The following is a 19700-nucleotide window of genomic DNA, read 5'->3' as shown; positions in this document are numbered from 1 at the left end:
GGGGCACAACACTTAAGCAGGTGGTGCAGCAGGCTGGCCCAGAAGACCCATTCTTTGCCTTTGCAAGTGGGGGGCAGGGGAGGGGAAGAGCTGGGAGAAGTGGCCACGGGGGCGGGGGGGAAGATGAGGGCACATTTTGCTGGCTCAGGAAAGAAGGCACCAAAAAATGCCAAAAGAACCCTTGAGTGGGACTGAAGGCCTTGTCTACACACACAAGTTGTTCCGCTTTAACAATACCTGCAGCGCAAGCCCTCCCTAGCATGGACTCTTGTTAGACTGGCAGATAGGTGCTTACACCATATAACTTATTCCATATGGGAACAATATATAATGTTAAAAGGCAGCTTTCATAATACCTAGCTCTTATATGGGGCTTTTCATCAGTAGATCTCAAAGCACTTTACAAAAGAGAGGTCAGTCTCATTATGCCAATTTTACAGATGGGGAAACTGAAGCACCGAGACAGGATGTGACTTGTCCAAGGTCACCCAGCAGGCTAATAGAACTGCGAACAGAATCCAGGTCTGCTAAGTCCCAGTCCAGTGCTCAATACATTTTGCCACACATGCACACTAGAGGTGCACTGGTGCAACAATTTCAGTTTAAATAAAAATACGCACACCAGGTCCCAGCCCACCAACTGACATAATTATATAACATTAAATTGGTGTGTAGACCTGGCTTTAAGTGCTGGCTCTCTGCCCACAGAGAGTTTCATCCAGCCATGAGTACATATTTTTTTATTTAAATTAAAACCAGAAGCATACCAACCAAACACCTCAGTTATTTTATCTATGAACACAGCAAGAAATAGCCCTCTCTTTTCTCCAGCTCGCTCTCCTTAGGCGGTTACGTTTAATGGGCAATAGTTTCAAAAGTGGCCCCTGATTTTTCAGTGCCTTAATTTTGAGGAACCCAACCAAATTTTCACTGACTTCTAACAGAGTAGAGGGGGCCTGGCCCTCCTGAAAATGAGGTTCCCTGGGCATCTCCAGCTGGGGACCCAAACACTGGAGCAGCCCCCAAAAAATATGTGACCACTTGAAAATCTGGGCCAATGTCATATTTTAAAAGCTCTGTCTCTAGGGGATGGAACTGGTTGAATTTGCCATGTTAGCCAAAAGGTGCATTTGCAATTGTGTTCCTCTTAGCAACAACAATGCAACGTACAGGGGTTAGTCATGATTGGGATTCAACCAGGAACTTTCAGGTTGGTGTATGTGTGTGTCAGAGAGAAAGAGCATGCACGTAAAAGATAGAGAGAGAATATGCATAAGACACACGTGCATATATTACCAAGAAACCATTGACAAACTGGGGGAAGTTCAGAGAACATAAACACAAATGATCAGGGCCTGAGGAGATGGCTTTAGAAGGAAATACTAACAGAACTCCACAGATACAGGCTGGATACGAGGTGACGGAGGCAGGGAGATTTTATTCCACCCCTCAAGCAGCTGTAGGATTTTAAAAACCAAGAAGGAAAAGGAATAATTAGGGTGGATAAAGTGAAGAAAGGGAAAATATAGGCTGGCTATCTGGAAAAACTTTCTGACAGTCAGATGCATTAGGCTGTGGAATAATCTCCCCATGGGTTTGGGACTCAAGGGAACAAACAACCCTAAATTTCCTGCGAACAATCTTGTAATAGCAATGGAGAGGGACCAGATAGTCTGACAGGTCTTTTCCATCCCTGACAGGTGTGTGTGCTGGCATGTTCTCTGTACTAGCAACAAAACTACCTTGGCAAGATTTGTCATGTACAAGGTCACCTCAAAATGTTACTAGCCTGCAGTGTCTTGTTTGCAGAACTCAAGGTAATTATCCCTGAAGGGAAGTAACCGTTTGAGGTGACCTTGACTACATTCCAATACTGGCAATGTCTAGTCCTTTCCATCAAGGAAACACCAGGAGATGCTTTCATTGTTGCACAGCTAAGGGAAGAACGACATAAATCAAAGCCATGGATTCCTATTCCAGGAGAATCACTGCATGTTACTAGACCCGAGCGGGAAGCGAGTCCCGATCCAACAGCAGACAATGGAGAGACCGGCAGGCGAGTCTTCGTAGGAGTTAAGGGAACCGACTGTAAGCTGACAAGGACAGAGAGCGGGCACTGCTGACCCTAGAACAGGTTTCTTAATGGCACTGGTGTCTTTGGCTTTGTGAGTTCAGAGCACGAGCCAGATCTAGGGAGCTGTGAATGCGTTTGGTTGGGCATACCCAACGCGATTTCCCGGCTGGCAAGTCGCTCATCGTTCAAACCATTCTCCGAGCTGCCAGGGGGAGACAGGACAGCCCAGGTCCATTGCTGGTGATGGATGGAGTTGGCACCAGTGAATCGGACGCGGAGGTGAGGGGCACACCAGCGAGCTGACAAGAGAGTGGGGACAGCCCAAGGCTTTGGGCCATGGCAATATGTAAACATCCACTGGGGGAGGCGGGTGGTCGGAGATCGGAGCCAGGGCTCATCAGCAATGGCACGAGCAACCTCATGAACCACGGCTGCATCGGTAGGCAAGGACACCCCACACAGAGGGCCAGCCTCCACTCTGTGACCCCTCAGTAGAAAGAATACTGGTTCTCAACCGCCCTGGTCCTGTTGCGTGAGCCGTCGCTCTCGTGGTAGTCGTCCGCGCTAACGCTGGGCGACTCCAGCAGGCGCTCGGTGCTGTTGCTGCGGCTCCGGGCGCTGAGGGTCCCCTCCATTCGGTGGTACAGAGGGTGGCCGGTGGAGGAGGAAGAGGCGACAGCTCCCTCCACAGGCGATGTGGGCTGGAAAGGGCCTGGCACAAAGCTGGAGAAGTAGTGTTGGGATAAGAGGTCACTTCTGCAGCTGGGCTGTTGGGAGGCAACAGCTGGAGCAGGGCTGGCATCTGCAAGATGAAACACAAAAGAGTCACGTGCATGGCAAATGCACGAGGGTGAATGTTTTACGAGCCATTTGGTGCTGGACTGACAGCCGAGGAGAGAGAGGAGTTCTCCATCCCCACGGCACATACCGCACAGAGACGCTTGCCCCACACAGCCCTGCCAATATGCTTTGCACTCACACAGCACCTGTCATCAGAGGGTCTCGTGTGCTTTACACAGGTGAGTGTCATTAGCCCCAAGTTACAGGTGGGGAAACTGAGGCACACATGGGGTAGGTAGAGGGGGTCTGGCCCAAGGCCACCCAGCAAGTCAGTGACCGTCAGGACTTTAGATCTGCTGCAGATCTTCCAACTCCTAGACACTAGGTGGTATGGTCTCCTCTGCCCTCAATCAGTTGAAATATGGAGCCAGGTCCCGGGAATGGCCATGCTGCACTGGACATGGGAGGATGGGCAGCGTGGTACTGGCATGGGCTGCTCTATTAACTAAGGAGCTAGCTCATCATCTTTGCCCATCTCGCAGCACTTTGCAGACTCCGGCTCAGCCTCACAGCACCAAGGCCAGGCGAGGAAGCAGGCGGGATCACCTGCGACACGGCAGGCAAGTCACCACATAATAATAAATAATAATAATAATAGGGGATACACCTATCTCCTAGAACTGAAAGGGACCTCGAAAGGTCAACGAGTCCAGCCCTCTGCCTTCACTAGCAGGACCAAGTACTGATTTTTGCCCCAGATCCCTAAGTGGCTCCCTCAAGGATTGAACTCACAACATAACGTCAGTGGGAGAGCTCAGAAAGACGTTAGGTCTCCCGAATCCCACTCCAGCCCTTTAACCGTGACTCCTCATTGCAGATCTCCCAGTGGTTCCGACTCCAGTGCTAGAAGCTACATCCTGTCCCTCCCAGCCTCTCACACTGACCCATGGCAGGACACCAAACGAATCTGCTCTCAGTCCATTTGGGTCTTGGCCAATCTATGGACAGCTGCCCCCTGAGTCTTCTGCGTGAAGCCACATAACCCTCATTGCCTGCAGGGGGTGATCACAACTATGTGCCCTTCCTTGCAGGCCTCCAAGGGCACAGGGGTGTCTCCTGCCCAGCCAGGGGTGGTTCCTTCTCCCCAAGCACAGTGGCACCGTCCCTCCACTCTCATGGTGATGCCCTGGCCTGCCCCATACCCAGCTGGGACAGCACCGGGCTGCATAGGCCTCATCTCGGAAGCCCTGGGAGTTGCTAGCACAGCTGAAATGCCTCCAAGGGGAGCACAAAAATCTATGGGGCCAAGAGGCGAGAGCAGAAAGTGCCAGCGCTGTAACTCTGCCCCTTCTACCTCCAACTGCACAAGTGCTCAGCGAGTCTGGATGGAACATGTGGCCTATTGCCCGCCCCCCTCCCCAATCAACCCCGGATGGAGACATGGAACAAGATCAGGCACATCAGGTTTGCATCATCTTGAGCAGACACCCCCCCCCCACTGCTGTTACAGGGTGTGGGGAGGACAGCAGCTGGTGCAGGGACTCCTGGCAGCATGTCCCCATCGGAGGGATTGAGGGGCGTGAGGGGTGTGAGTGACAGCCCAGTGTCAAGGGGACTCTGCATGGATCTGGTGGCACCCCAGAAAACCAGGCAGGTCTTGGGGGAAATCAAGCTCCTTGGGAAGGCCCCTTGCCACTTCCTATGCAGACGGAAGGAAGCCCGTCTCCCTGGGGACGAACTGGGAGACACCCCTGAGCCCCATATGAAGACTATGTAGGGGACCACTGACCTCTATATCATGTTACGGCCCCCACTGATCTCTGAGATTGCTCATTTGAGGAGTGGGTTTTAAATGCATCCACCCTATGCCAATTCGGAGGCAGCGCAGACCCAAACGATCACATCCCCTAAGAACATGAGATGCTCAGGGCTCTCGCCCTGTTCAGCCCTTCAAGATCTAATCAGACACACGGACAAAGATAATAAAATCCTTCCTACAAGGGTCCACCCAACTGCATCTTGAGTGACTTCACTTGCCCTGCCTCATCAAGTATGTGCCACAGGCCATTCAGCACATCCCTTATCACTGGAGCAGAAAATACACACACTGGCACCCAGAACACACTTCCTGCAGCTCATGGAGTGACATGGGGATGGATACACACACAGAGCTCTTTTAGATTTGCTATATATGGAGGCAGCACCTCTAGTGGTTAGAGCAGAACACTGGGCATCTGTAAGGCCAGGTACATGGTTATCAGTAGGAACTGAACCTAGGACCTCTGGATGCTAAAGCCTACGCCATTACTGCTTGAGCTAAAGGAGCTGGCTCTGCTAGCCAGGACTGTAGCAGGCCCAACCTCTATATATGGCCTGGCCACCACTAGAAGGGGCACATCCACATCCAGGATGCTGGGTTTCTATTCTAATCCCTTGCTGTATAACCCTGAGCACTCTCAGTTTGTCTCTCTGTAAAATGAGATAACAGATGCAGACCTACTTTCATACCATGCTTTGAGATCCCTGGATGAGAGATACCAGACATTATGTTGTGAAAGTTGTCTCTGGAAATCCACCCCAACCCATATTCAAAGGGTGCCAGCCTGTAAAGCCGGCCTGGTCCTTCTGGCCAGGGAATCTTGGATGCGGTTCCTTCTGGAGCCAGATACCACCATTCCTGAGCTGGCTGCTGGTCAGAAGAACTTAAGGGCTAAGTGAAGTGCTCCTAGCCCCACTCCCCAAGGGGCAGCAGAGGGGCAACACCATCAAATAAGCAGCACAGCTTTTGGGAAATGGTATTGGAGGGGAAAACACGAGAGAACCTTTTTCTTTTGGATGTTTGCAGGAAACTTGGTGTAAACATGTTTCTCCTGGAGACGGCCCTGACCCCATGTCCTAGGATTGCATCCGGATCTGAGCTCAGGCCCATCTCCAGCTCTCCTCACTCATCTCCTGTGCAGGATCACGAGGAGACTGTGCTACCCGGGTGACCTACCAGAGAAGGGGCCCTGCGCCACAACATAGCTGCGGAGAGTGATGTCAGCTGAGCCGCCAGACTCCAGGGGGATGGGGTGGGTGTGGAAATGCCGCAACATATCGAAGATGGTCTGGAACCAGAGGTGCTGCACGTGGCACTGTCCGTTCTCATTCAGGGACAGCCGCAGGTGCTGCAAGAGAGGAGCACAGTGAAGCAGACGGTCCAGCCAAAGGGCAAGTCCACCACAGCCGTGGCTACTGACTCAAGTGTTATTTTTGCCACACACCGTGCACGTGGCTTGGTTCCTTCATGTGCCGGGTAGAACGTTTACAGCTCCCCCAATCCAAAGGCTACTGGTTATCTACAAACAACAATGTTTTTTCCGCTTTGCTAGCGATTTGGCTCAAACAGGAAGAGCTCATGTTTCAGAGCATGTCGGGAAACTGATTGGCTGCCAAGCAACAGCTACTATGACCCATTCGGAAAGTGTCAGGTCAGGGAAGCTGGCCTGTCGGGTTACCAGCAGCATGAAACAGAAGTGTTCTTTGAGCACAGGGGGAAAGAAAAAGCAAAGCACCTTTACCCACACACAAAATAAATCTGGAATAGAGGCTGCTCAAAGAGAACATACAGCAGAGAGCTTCTGCTCTGTGACCTTTCATTGACACGAGCATGGCTGCATGCAAGTTAAAGTGCAACTGAATTGCAGTGCAAGACATTTGCTGGGAAATCAAGGGCCATTTGCCTTAGCTACTTCCGTCTGCAGTGGAGTGGCCTGTTAAACCATTATCGTTTCACCCCTACAGGGCAGTATTCCTTATAAACACTGCACGTTTCAATGGCCTTTCTGAATTGCAAGTCCCTCCAGTGAAGTGTGAGGTTCCTCCGCGCAACTCCTACCAAACTCAGGGGTATGTGTTTATTAATAAGCCCAGGAGATTTAAAAAGGACCCTATGTAGTGTGCCCCCTGGTGGAGAGGTGACAAGGCTTGGCTGCAATAAATAACAGGATTTTCTATTGGGGCTGCTGGATACAGACAGATCCTTTGGTTCTCTCTGGCTCGCCTAGCTGCCAGACCACCTAACACAGCCTGTGCTGCCCAGTGTCACCATACAGAGTCTCCCCTGAGTCCTGGCCTGGACAGTCATGGAAGGAACTGCTGTCTACCCCTCACACCTCTCCCTTCCAAGAGTCTTGGCTCTGGTGAAAGATGCCAGATTAATAATGATGCGAAATGAAGCCCAACGTTCATCCTCAGCAGCAGTGATGTGAGCTTCCTGGCTGGGCTCTCTGCCGATGGGTGTCAACCCAGAGCCTGGGAGGGCAGCTCAGGGGTGACACGGCAGTTCTGTGGTAGGCCCATTCAGTGCTCTGCGGTCAGCCCACCAGCATGAATTGCAGGGAGAGCTTTTTGTGAACCAGACGCTTGTCCCCACATAACTAGCCTGAGCCTGCAGCCCTGACTTCTGAACAGACACGACTGCATTGGAACCAGTGACCTAGAAGCCAAGACCTCCACAGCCTGTTGAGTCATCTCAGTCCCCCAGGCCGGCAGCCTTTAGGTAGAACATAACCACACACCAGAGCGCATCTTAAAAAGGGGTTGTCTGGCTCTTTCTTAGCAGTCTGGAAAGCTGCTTTACATCCCCTTCTACCCGAGCTAGGAGAGAGACATGCACCACCCCTGGATCTCACTGGAGCACCCGTGAGCTAGTGCTTCCTCTGAAGCCAGTGCAAACTCTCTCTGGTGTCAGTGGGAGCAGACTGGAGAAGTCAGACACAAGCTGCAAATCCTCAAATTATCTGGCAGACAAGGGAGCCTCCTACTCCCAAAGTTATGTTCTCGGCTGCATCCTTCCTCCTCACCTTCCCAGCACGAGGAGTCCCATTAGCGACAATGGGACAGATGACCGTACTAACCACGGTAACGCAAGCAGGATTTGGCACACAGACTAAAACTGTATCCAGCAGCCTCTCTGTTGTACTGTGAGTCAGGAAGTTGGTTCAGCAATCTCATATTAAAAGATCTGTTCCCCAGGCTCGGAAGTCCATTAACGTGACTGTTTATCAGGCTGGCACTGAAGATTTGAATTTGATGGGGCTCTGGATTCTTCTCCCCTTATGTTAATATCTTTAAAACCAGGCCAGTTTTTCAAGCTTCAGAAGTTGCATCAATGTATTTTGGGAATGGAGTGGTGGGGTAGGCAGGGGATGAATTTGGAATATGCAAAGATAAACAGAGGCCCTTAATCTACGGGGTGGGTTGAGCAGTCTTGAGTGAGAAGCCCCAGAGGAGTCAAGCCTGGAGAGAACGTTGGAGCTCAGCTTTGTTATGCTGCATTTGATTTCTTTGTTAATAAAGCCAAGCCGCAGGAAAGGGGCTAGTTAGCAAGTGGATATGCCGTATGACTGTTGATTTAGATCAGGCTAGACAAGAAACTTGCACCCAAATCCTAATTCACCAACAGGACGCACGGCATGTACAGATTTGGAGCAAACAATTATGTTCTAAAAATAAAACAAAAATATGTAACAAGAGCTTCCTCTCTTTGGGCCTGAGAGATGCTAAGCACCCACAATGTTCCCTGAAACCAGCTGGAGTAGAGAGCGCTCAGCATCACTCAGGATCAGGCCTGTCATGACTTGCCAAGGCTAACACTTGCCAGGGGGACATCCCCTTCGGCCCTGCAGAGGTGAGAGGGCTCAGAGCTCCCTCAGTCCTAACCCAGTTCAGGAATGTCTCCCTTTCCCTTCACCCCAACCCAGGGCTTAGCAGGGTGTCTGCTGGACCAAGCACACCCCTGCCATGTCTAATAAGAGAGAGGATTTGCACTCAACTCTGCCACTGAATCCTGACAGGTTTCTACTTCACTGAACCCCACTCAGACATCATCCACAGCACCATTCAGGCGAGGGCATTTCGCTTTCACGCATCAGGCCAGGAAACTGTGCAGCCAGCACCAAAGGGCTAATAGATCTCTGAATGGGAGATTAACTAGTGGCATCACCAAGGGGAGAACTGATGCCCCTTCGCTAGAATGTGGACACTTGCGAGAGTTATTGCTACCGAGCCACTCGGGCTGTCCCAGCATTTAGGGCTATCGATGCCAAGCAGAAACAGAAGAATAAAAGAGAGGCTTTTAATTTAGTGACCTCAAAGCACCTTAGAAAGGGAGCCAAATATCAGCCTCGTTTTGCAGAGGAGCTGGGAATGGAGCTTGAGTAACCTGCCCGTGGTCACTCAGTGAGTCAGTGGTGGAGTAGGGAAAAGGCTGCAGATCTCCAGAGTTGTCCCCTGAGCTAAGGACTAGCTCCAAGTTGTTCTAGTGGGATCTCTTGTCCTGCTGGACAATTAAGCAGTGTCAGCCTTTCACTGGCTTGCAGGCTAGTGGCACCATCTCACTGCTGACCCACAGCTGGTATCATGGAGTTAGGGCAGCCATGTAGGGACAGACTGCAATGGGTGCTGACAGTCGCATAGCCTGTGCTTAATCCAGGCAAGTGAGTCATACACCGCATAAATAAGGGTCTGCGTCAGATGCACACAAAAAACCAGCCAGCAAGAACAAACGGGCTTTATTTTTTTTTTTAAAAAAAGCAGGCCGTGCTCTGATCTTCCTATTGTGCCGTTCCTGGCAGGCTGGCACTGGGGATAAGGCGCTGCCAGCATTGTTTCTTTTAAAGCCTTCCTGCCTTAGCAGAGCAGCAAGCGCTGTCAAATCTGCAAGATGCATTTCAGTGGCTTAGCCTTTCCACTCCCCCAGCTTCATGTTTGGGGCAGCCAGACAGAGCCCTAGATGGCAGCTGCTTTTCTCTTGGGGAGAGGGGGGGCAGTTAACACTCGCTTGGGAGCCGAGCCCGGAGACTAAAGTGCAACTGCGTGGGCTATTGGCAAAGTGGGTGGTTTGGGGTCCCCTTGGGCATTTTACTCTCTATTCATTCGAGCTGGTCTGGCAGGGCCCCCTCTGGCAGCATCTTGAGCCAACAGGAAGCTTTCGCTTCCTCCTACACTCTAATCCTCCAGGGCTGCTCTCAGTCCTCTCCCTGCACCAAGCGGCTCATTCACTCTCCTCTAGCAGCCTTGCTTCCCACTGGCTCCCTGGGCTGCTCCAGGTGGCTAACATCCAACTTCCTTTATAGCCCCCGCAGGCTTCCTTCACAGGGGGTTTGATAGCCCCAGTGTCCTGGCTACATTCCAGTTCTGGTAACCACCTGACAATCCCTTCCTCACTTTCAACTGGATCCAGGACCCCCATATTGCTCTCTGGGGACGTCTTCATTGCAGCTAGAGGTAGACATACGCACATTAGCTTTGATCAGGGTGTGCAGCTGGGGCAGCACAGGCGGCGGGAGGGGCTAGCCACCCTGAGAACTATCCCGTCCAAGACCTAGGCCCATACTCAGACCATTGGCCCATACTACCACCCTTCAGCTATGTTGCTATTTTTAGCATGCTAGCTCAAACGAAGCTAGCATATGTATATTGACTCGATGTACCCTCCGTACTGACCAGTAGCTCAGTATTTCTGTGCCCTGTTAAAAGGGGTCAGCATTCCACCCCAGAGATAGCTGCATTTCAGTGATGGTGAGCTAATCCCTGTTCATTACATAGGTCTCCATCTTGCCCTCACATATAAGGGTATCACTTCCACTGAAATAGATTAATAGATTCATAGATTCTAGGGTCAGAAGGGACCAACGTGATCATCTAGTCCGACCCCTGCACAAAGCAGGCCACAGAACCCTACCCATCCACTTCTATAACAAACCCCTAACCTATGCCTGAGTTATTGAAGTCTTCAAATTGTGGTCTGAAGACCTCAAGCTGCAGAGAATCCACCAACACCCATGCCCCACGCTGCAGGGGAAGGCGAAAAACCTCCAGGGCCTCTGCCAATCTGCCCTGGAGGAAAATTCCTTCCCGACCCCAAATATGGTGATCCGCTAAACCCTGAGCATGTGGGCAAGACTCACCAGCCAGCACTCAGGAAAGAATTCTCTGCAGTAACTCAGATCCCATCCCATCCAACATCCCATCGCCAATCAATGGGAGCGTTGCCTAGATAATCTGGGGGCAAAACTGATCTGTAGTGTTGTAGCCCGGTAGACCGGGCACTGGACTGGGACTCAGGACACCCGGGTTCTATTCCTAACTCTGCCATTGGCCTGCTGGGGGACCTCAGGCAAGTCATGTCCCGCCCTGTGCCTCAGTTTCCCCATCTGTAAAAAGGGGATAATGATACTGACAGCCTCTGTAAAGTGCTTTCAGATCTAACAATGAAGAGAGTGAGGTAGTAGTAGTTTGTGGAGTGCTTCCAATTCTAGTAACCACCTGACCATCCAGACCTCTGGATAAAAGGCCACACATAAATGTTAGCTCTTTTCATCCCCCCTTATGCAGCACAGAGCTAAAGACACAGAGAACCACTGGGAGACAGGATTTCTCTTCCCTTCCTGTCCTAATTTGTTATACAGCATGGCCATGTGTTTTAAACAGCTGCTACGATCCTCTGCAGAGGTGGCCACATTTCCGCCACAGATGGAATGGATCCTTGTGCATCATTCTGGGATGAAAGGCACTTTCAAGGGTCAGAGGATTATTTGTATTTGGGGATCTTGGCAAACCCAAAAAAGCCCAGTCAATAACGACACTTCCGAGCATCTTTTTAGAAGTCAGCAGAGCCATCCTGCTTCCAAGCCCCACTGTAATCAGACAGGTGAGCCAGACAGGCCCCCTGTCCTGCTCTCTGCACACTACATGTCGGAGTGACGCTGAGAGGTGGAAAGACAAACTAGGGATAGCACCAGAGAACAGTGGGTGAGTGCTGCTAGGGCAGTTCTAAAACCAATGAAATAATCAGCATCACAATGGCACTTGCCTTTGCTTTCCCCTGGAAGTTAAAAGTCAACACGTATTCGCCTGGTCGAGTTTCGCTCTGCCGAATGACAAACAGACCATGACTCCTGGCCCCGCCAAAAAGCACCAGCTGGGCAGCTTTGATCCGCGACAGTGTCCCGTGGAACCAGGGGAAATCTGAGAGGTTGATCTCTGCTTCTGTCTCGCTTTCCTCCCCTGTACAGTTGGAAAGGGGTAAAAGAAAGGCCGTTTAGAGAGAGAAATGTTTGTCTTTCGAAAGGGACGGCCCAACAGTGAATAGACTGCAGGGCTCTGGCAAAGGACATTCTGGCTATTCTAGCAGGACTGGGACGTCATGTGGGAAAAGAACGTCCGAGCAGGCTGGCTACTAAGTGCTAGGGTGACCAGACAGCAAGTGTGAAAAATCAGGACAGGATGTGGGGGGTAATAGGACCCTATATAAGAAAAAGACCCAAAAATCGGGACTGTCACTATAAAATCAGGACAGCTGGTCACCCTATTAGGTGCTCCATTCAATTCCACTGAAAGAGCAGCCGGGCAGGGCAGAAAGAGGGTTTCTATATTAAACTAATAATGAGCTCTTCTGGCTGAGAGCAGAAGGGCAAGGTTAGAACTGAGTGCACTCAGCCCTCCCTGCCTGCCTGTACAACCTGCCCATCACCACTGCCCCACCAGCTTTATTCCTGGGTCCACACCTTCCCCCTTTTCTCCACCAGGCACACCCGCCCTCTGTATAGGCACCTCATGTACACACCTGTCCCCATGAACACCCCTTTCTTTAATCTCCCACCTCCACCCTTCCCCCTCACACCCTTCACTCTAATCAGAATGCAGCAGTTCTGCTCAGGCTTGCTCAAGAGACCCACCACGTTGCACTGCAATGGGATTTTCCCCTTTTCTTCTATTAATTGTGTCACATGCAGCAAATCAGCTGGAAGGTAGCCAGTGTGGCTACCTCCCACTTGCCCCGTCCAGAGCCTTGCAGGTACCTGCTAAATGACTGCTGGTGGCTGACGACTCCAGGGTCTGCAGGAAGTTTTCAAGTGGTACATGGGCCAGGTGTTCCCCTGAGGAGTCCCTGGCCCTGCCATGCGGGGCTGAGATGATAGTGGCAGCGATTGGGGTGGTGGTTTGGGTGGCAAGCACAGAACATCTGTCTGGAGTCCTGTGCACAGCTGAAAGGAATGCAGGCTTTAATGGCTTAAAGCTCAGAGTTTCTCTGCAAATCAACCCACAGGCACCTGTTACAGACCCACCAGACTGGTGCTACGCCCTCAACTTTGGAGCAGTTTCTTGGAGAAACCCTTCAGTAAGTCAGACCCCCAAGGGGTCTTGCTCCTCCTTCAGGGCAGGCCACACAGCCTCCCGAGACTGAACCTCAGGGGCTCCAACACTCCTGCTTCACACCACGAGCTCTGCTCAGCAAGTCCAACTGAGGTCGACACCTGGTAGAGACTTGTTCACCCACCAGGGATTAATGCACCTCACCATGTACTGATAGGGACGCTGAGGCAGTGTTGTCAAAACAGGTGGGTTTATTAGTCACCCACAATGGAGGAAGTCCATAGGTTAGAGTAGAGGAATGAGGGTTAAAGCACAGCCTAGTCTGGCTAGCTCAGAGCCCTAGGCAAGCTGCATTTTCTGGCTCCATCTCTCTCAGTCTGCCTTCCTTAGCCTGGTCCCAGGTAAGTGAGCTTCCAGCTTCCTCCAGAAGCCAACACTGTATCCCTCCAGCTCACACCTTCCAGCCCTTTGTTCTCATGCCGGGGTCTTTGTTCAGCGTCCCTGCTGAGAGGTGGGGGAACTCCATCTCCCTTTGGGTCACTGCTTACTGGGGTCAAAGTCTGGTTAACTGGGTTTTCCACTGATACAGGTCTGAATTTCCTATTGCTACCGTGTCAGCCTTGGTCAGTCCTTTTTAGAGACACATTCAGGCTCAGAGAGCTAGGCAACACACACACACACACACACGCACAGCCTCTTAGCCTGCCCCCAGAGACAACTTAGTCCTCCTCCTTGCCCACTGGGTAGCCATGCAAAATATAGGAGAAACTGAGGCAAACAAAAGATTGATAACAAATATTATAGAAAACCCCCATGTTGTCAGCCCCACATTCAGTAATAACAGACCTGGTGTACTGTCCCCTATGCAGTCTGCTCCTATTGGAAAGAAAGGTAGACAGTCGGCTGGTTTAGTTTGTTGGGTTCGTTAGTGCCAGACTGGTCATCCTAAAGACTGCAGACAAGCAGAGCCACTTTAACCCTTCCCTGCATGATCCTGCCAATATGCTACTCCCCTGCCCCGGAAGGACAACCTCGAGAAGTAAGAGAGAATAGTTCAGTCTCAGACAGGCCATTCACTGTGTGGCTGCTCTGCTGTGACTAGTGACAATGGTGCCATGATGCCTCAGTAGGAGCTGGATGGAGACCCAAACTCTTCTCCCACTCAGCAGAGCACAGAGAGCAATGACGTTTTGGTCAACAGAAGTGGGACAGATTTGAAACAGAAGCCAGAGTCTCCATGTGCTGGTCTCAGTCTCCTGTGCCATCCATTGCTTTAGGGATAGGTTGCTGGGGTCAGCTAGGATCAGCTGCTGGCTACAGGGCACATGTAAGCAGGGTATTTTAGTAGAGTCAGAAGGGCCAGATACTGGGCCTGCATCCCTGGCCTGTCAGATCAGGGTGGCTGTACCATGAATGAGAACAGATCCTCAAGGAGAGCGGAGTTGCTCCCACATTTTATAATCTTTTCTTTTGTTGTCAGTTGCGTTCTCGCCTTGAAACCCAACCTAACACCACAAGATGCCCAAACATCTGAACCCAACATTTCTGGTGATTTTCTCCGGGGGTCCTTACCATCAGCCACAAATTCACAGCTGCAGGAGGGTACCCTGCCTGGCAGGCAGGCTCCCTGCACACAGGAGGAAAGTTCAATATCATCTCCGCTGTCCCTGCGAGGAGAAAGCAGAGCAGATGGTCACATGCAGGCTGTCACTCTCTGCAGGCACACGCCTCACTGGGGACAGGGTGGGCAGGGAAGAATTTCCACTCTCAGGTAGGAACCATGGTTCATTTGACTGATGTTATAATTCTGAGTAAATTCTAGCTCCATGCACTCAGTTGGGTGCTCTGGATCACATTTCTAGTGTCTGTGCCATGAAACAACGAGCCCTAGCTCTGCCAGACAGCTGCTGTGCCTTTCTTCCCAGTCCCTGGGATGCAGGCCAAGCTCCCATGCTGGCCAGTAATGGCGGTGACTCGAAGGCCATTTGGGGTTGGAAGCAGAGTTCAAAGAGAGCATCTGGGACCGAACGGATGGGGGCAGGTAGGGGAAGCAGAGCAGGTGGGAGAGATGAAGGCAGGCCAACCCCAGAGGTGGAGGACACCCATTTGGAGATGGAGGAGCTGATGTTTAACATAGGGGGGTGGAGTGGGAGCAAGATAGGCCTGGTGGGCCTGGAGACAAGGTCTCTTGGGGGGACAGCAACAGCCAGTCCACCAGCAGGAACGTCAGACCAAATGACCCCCTATAGGAGCAATGTGTGTGCACATCCCTGACCATTGGCTGACTCCTCCTGTCAGTCACAGCTGTGCCCGCCCCTTAGCCTGATGCCACTGTCATGCAAAAAGCCATGCTCTCTTGAAATCCTATTTTTAGCCTGGACGCTCCCGATTGCCCCATTGTGGTGAGATGCGCACAGCCGTCTCCGTTACTCTCAGAGCAACAGCCTCTAGCTGAACCAGGAGGACACGTGCTAGCAGGCAGCTCAGGAAGCTGTTTGGGAGGGAACTGCTGAATTATTTAGTAACCAGCAAATGAATCAGCAATCGGAGTCATTCAACTGCAACCCTTAAAAAAAAAAAAAACCTGCAGAAAATGTTTTGACAGGGCATTGACGAGGTTTCCGATTCAAACCTTTGGCAAAAGGATCAAGCACAGCAACACAAGATGAATGAAAATTCACTCTTGGTGCTCACCGGGCGTGCTCCTGTGTTAAATATCCCAGAGTGCTCTATAAACACGGGCCTGATGCTGCAAATACTTATGCCCGTGCTTAGCTTCGAGCCCACGAAGGGTCCCTTGCATGGCTGCAGGGCTGCTCACGTGCTGGAAGTTAAGCACATGCATGCCCGTTTGCTGGATTGGGGCCCTTACTCCTGCGAGGAAGGCAAAGTATTTGCCTCCCATATTGCAAATCAAGAGAGAACTGCGCAGAGATGTCAAGCCACTTGCTCAGAGTCACAGAGCATGGCAATGGTGGCAGAGCCAGGAGTCCTGGCTCCCATCTACTGCCTTAGCCCCTGGATAACACTCTTTACAAGCTGCAGGACAGTGACCAAAGTGCATTAACGTGGTCCTCTAGACTTCAGAAAGCTCTTTGACACCTAAACCCTTGACCGTTCTGTGGGCTGGGCGCTCTCAGCTGAGGGCTCCCGCATGCTCTCTCCAGCAAAGCAGAACATGTATAATGTGCTCCCAAGACAGGGATTCAATAAAAACCAACAGACCTCCCTCCTTTCCCAGTTCCTCCCTTCACATCTGAGCCACCGTGAGAGTCCCCTTCCCCCGTGAAAAGCTTAGTATTTCAGACATGTTTGGAATTAGGATGGAGCCTTATGCTGCAGAAAGGCAGCTAAAGCCAAAGCAAATAAGTCTATTTGCTACTGTAAGATGTTTATTAAAGTACTTTAACCTTTTCCATGATGTCTTGAGGAGTCAAACCCTTCTCCCCCCCTCAAACCCTCAGTGAGACCGAGACAATCTTCTACAGCGTCTTGCAACCTAACAGATACCACACCAAGCTGGTAGCAGGCTGCACACACAGGAATCACTGTCTATCAGTGAAACCCACAGCAGCTGCCTAAACCGTAGCACTGCACAATAGCATAGGAGAGGATGTGAAGACAAATGTATCCAATTGTAATTGCAGGCAGAACCAGACTCTAACCCACTGGTTAGCATGTGCAAGACATCCGGGATTCCTGTCACAAATACACAATGTCCGCTATATTAGCTGACACATTGGAGATTTAAACTAGGAACTCCAGAGCTACAAACATGAGCCAGTTTAGCTAGGGAGACAAGCCTCTATAGCTGTTGGCTGTAACAGGCTCAGAGCGGGAGGGGCCTTGTTTCATCACAGAGATGACTGCTGGTTAGTACCAGTGTTTCTCGTCCAGTCAGCTGGATCCGAAAACTGTTCCCTGTCTGCCGGGGCAGTAGATTCATGGGTCACTCAATGACTAAAGCTAGCCAACCTTTTCTGAACAAATTCTGTTGTTGAAAAAATGAGTTAAAAAAAGAAAGGCATTTTGGGGTGAAAAAAACATTGACTTTTTTTCATTTTTCTTTCTCTCTATCTGAGCACCTCACATTTTCTGTAATGTATTTATCCTCACAACACGCCTGTGAGGTGAAGCAGTGTTGTCATCCCCATGTTACAAATGGGGAACTGAGGCAGCAAGAGACTAAAGGACTTTCCCCAGGGTCACATAGAATGTTTGTGGCAGAGCAGGGACTGACTCCAGATCTCTTAGGCCCAGGCAGTGCTCTAACCACTGGATAATCCTTCCTTTGCTGAGATGGAGAGGTGCCTTTTGAAACAGGGAGGGCAGCTTCCTCAAGTAAGCCTTACCCAGGGTCTATGCAGTCCTGGATATCCGCCACCCAGGAGTGTTTCTGGAGGGAGTCAATGGTTTCCAGGATATACTCAGCACCATTCTCCACCTAGATGGGGAGAAAAGGGGGTGGGGGGGGTGAAAGACGCAGTCAATTTACAATTCTTTTACCTGTTTGAAATAGACTCTTCCTCACTTTGTCACCCACCCCAGAGATGTGAAAGGAGAGGAAAAATAAACTGCATAGCCCAATCAGACTGGGCCGTGAAGTTAAGCAAATGCTTGTATCACACCTTCACCCACCACTGTAATGCAGCCACCTCTCTGGCGCATGGGCAGCTGTTAAATACCTCACAGCACATCAGTTCAAAATGGGAAGTGAAGGTGCATATCCTGTGCAAAAGAAATTATGATGTGGAGTGGAAGGGGAAATTTTCAGGTGTCTGACTGTAACTACCTACATTGGAATTAGACAGAACTCTGGGGCTAACAGCCCTACTTCTGGGAAATGTGCCATGGGGTTTTTAAATGGACATGACTTCAGTATAAAGGCTCATCTGAAAAAGACAACCTAAGCCCAGCACCACAATACCCCCAAACTCCATGCTGGAACATTACCTCAACATTGACTCAGACGAAAGAGCCCACTTACTGATCAACAAGCCTCACTTCCTGTAGTATCCCAGGCTTTCTTTGAAAGTATCCCTCCCTTCCACATACTAACCAGGCCCAACTCTGTTTGGTTCACCACACTGGATGCCACAGCCAGAGGCAGTATGGACAACCCCAAGTGTTCCAAATTCACAAGTCAGCTCTCCATCCTCCCAAGAAAAAAATGCAAGATTATCTTAAAAATAATTAGATTTTTTAAAAAATGTAATATATTTTAATGTCTTGCTATTTGCTTCTGGTTCCCAAGTTTTTGTCTACAACCATGTGGGCTAAAAACATACTTGAAAAAATAGCACGCTGACAGTCGTGTATAATCACATGACTCCAGGCGCTGGGGCTTTAAGTAAAAATACCAACAACCAAAAGAAGTGACACAACTGCAGAAGCTAGGGCTGGAAGGGGCATCATAAGTCACCAAGTAGAAACTCCTGCATCTCTGGCAGACTTTGCCCCATTCCACCCCGCCAAGCATGTTATATGATCTGCTAACTGGACGAAGGCAGGCCTGGCTCATTCAGGGCATCACATCGCTGGCCAGGATGACCTTCTATCAAATGAGCCTAATCACATAGAGCTGAATCACTGCACCCAAAATAAACAAGTTGTAGGAGGAGCTGCCAAAGCTCTGCTCGGGATCCCCAGTCAGAGCCGGACAGCAGCGGGGGGCATGAATCTGTCCTCCTGCCAAGAACCAGACGAGCAAGCGCTGTGAATTAGCAATGCCACCCCAGCAGATATGCCTAGCGTGAGCAGGTGATTATTCCATTCTTGTGATTTACCTCACAGTAAGTGAAACTGCCACCTACACTTTATAAGAAACACAACAAAATATGCCTGGAAGATATGGGGATTCTTCAATAGTTTGAACAAAAGGAAAGGAAAGGAAACAAAACACAGTGTTTAGATATCTTGCAAGGCACTATTTTTCTGCACAGTGAAAAGAAATGCAAAGCATACAAAAAGGAGCAATCAGTTAAAGGGTGTATCAATACATTTTGGCTGAAAGGAGAGACAAAGTGCAGGGCCAATTTACAAGGGAGGTCCTCTGAAATAGAGGGGAAGGTTTTCCATTCACAAGTGTGCATTTCCTCTTCCCTCCATCATAAACCCACCGCTGCATACAGCTGACACAATTACTCCACACATCAAACGCACGTGGGAAATTGAGAGCGGACGCCTGCTGCTTTGGCTCAGAAACTACAGACCTCCTCTACCTGAGGAGAGCGCCAATAGGCAGCGGAGATAATAGGTCCCTTATTTTTGCTGGGTGTCCAGCCCCTACATCAGTCACTTCCACACTTCTTCAAGGGTGCTGGAAAAATTTGTAGAGTGGGGGTGCTGAGAGCCATTGAACCAAACTATAAACCCTGCATGTAATGGAAACCTCTTCAAGATAGGGGGTGCGGAAGCACCCCCAGCACCCATAGTTCCAGCATCTATGCACCTCTTCCCAAAAGATGTCGTTGCAGTGCATCATCTGAGTCCAGCTGAATTCACCACATGCTTTCCCCACACTCACTAATTCTTTAGGCAGAAGAGGTTTGTGGGAAGATAGCAGCGTGTAAAGGGGGAGAAGGTTCTGGCTTTGGGTCAGCACCACACCAATTCCTGAAAAGTCAGCAGACCTTTTAAACACTTCCCTTCCCTGAGGAGACAGAGCGCAGGATCTCAACAAGCAACTATGGGCTTTGAAACTAAC

The 19700-nt window shown here is 50.5% G+C and overlaps 1 protein-coding gene across 4 annotated transcripts in view; it reads right to left on the bottom strand.

Moving 5' to 3' along the window:
- Nucleotides 1-484: 484 nt before the first annotated feature.
- The window catches only part of SH2B2 (SH2B adaptor protein 2), a 70395-nt gene continuing 51179 nt past the window's right edge, over nt 485-19700 (bottom strand). For 3 of the 4 annotated variants that reach the window (XM_030536960.1, XM_030536958.1, XM_030536961.1), the window contains exons 4-10: nt 17347-17438; nt 14567-14661; nt 13841-13870; nt 12700-12885; nt 11712-11905; nt 5850-6021; nt 485-2876 (exon numbers count right to left, since the gene is read on the bottom strand). In XM_030536960.1, the coding sequence (XP_030392820.1) occupies nt 2563-2876; nt 5850-6021; nt 11712-11905; nt 12700-12885; nt 13841-13870; nt 14567-14661; nt 17347-17438 (1083 nt within the window). In that variant the 3' untranslated portion in view covers nt 485-2562. The remainder of the gene's footprint in view (nt 2877-5849; nt 6022-11711; nt 11906-12699; nt 12886-13840; nt 13871-14566; nt 14662-17346; nt 17439-19700) is intronic. The other variant, XM_030536959.1, reaches the window with a different exon arrangement.

The sequence above is a fragment of the Gopherus evgoodei genome, chromosome 17 (assembly GCF_007399415.2).
Source record: "Gopherus evgoodei ecotype Sinaloan lineage chromosome 17, rGopEvg1_v1.p, whole genome shotgun sequence".
In the NCBI taxonomy this organism is placed as follows: domain Eukaryota; kingdom Metazoa; phylum Chordata; order Testudines; family Testudinidae; genus Gopherus; species Gopherus evgoodei.
This window is presented reverse-complemented; position numbering and strand designations above follow the sequence as displayed.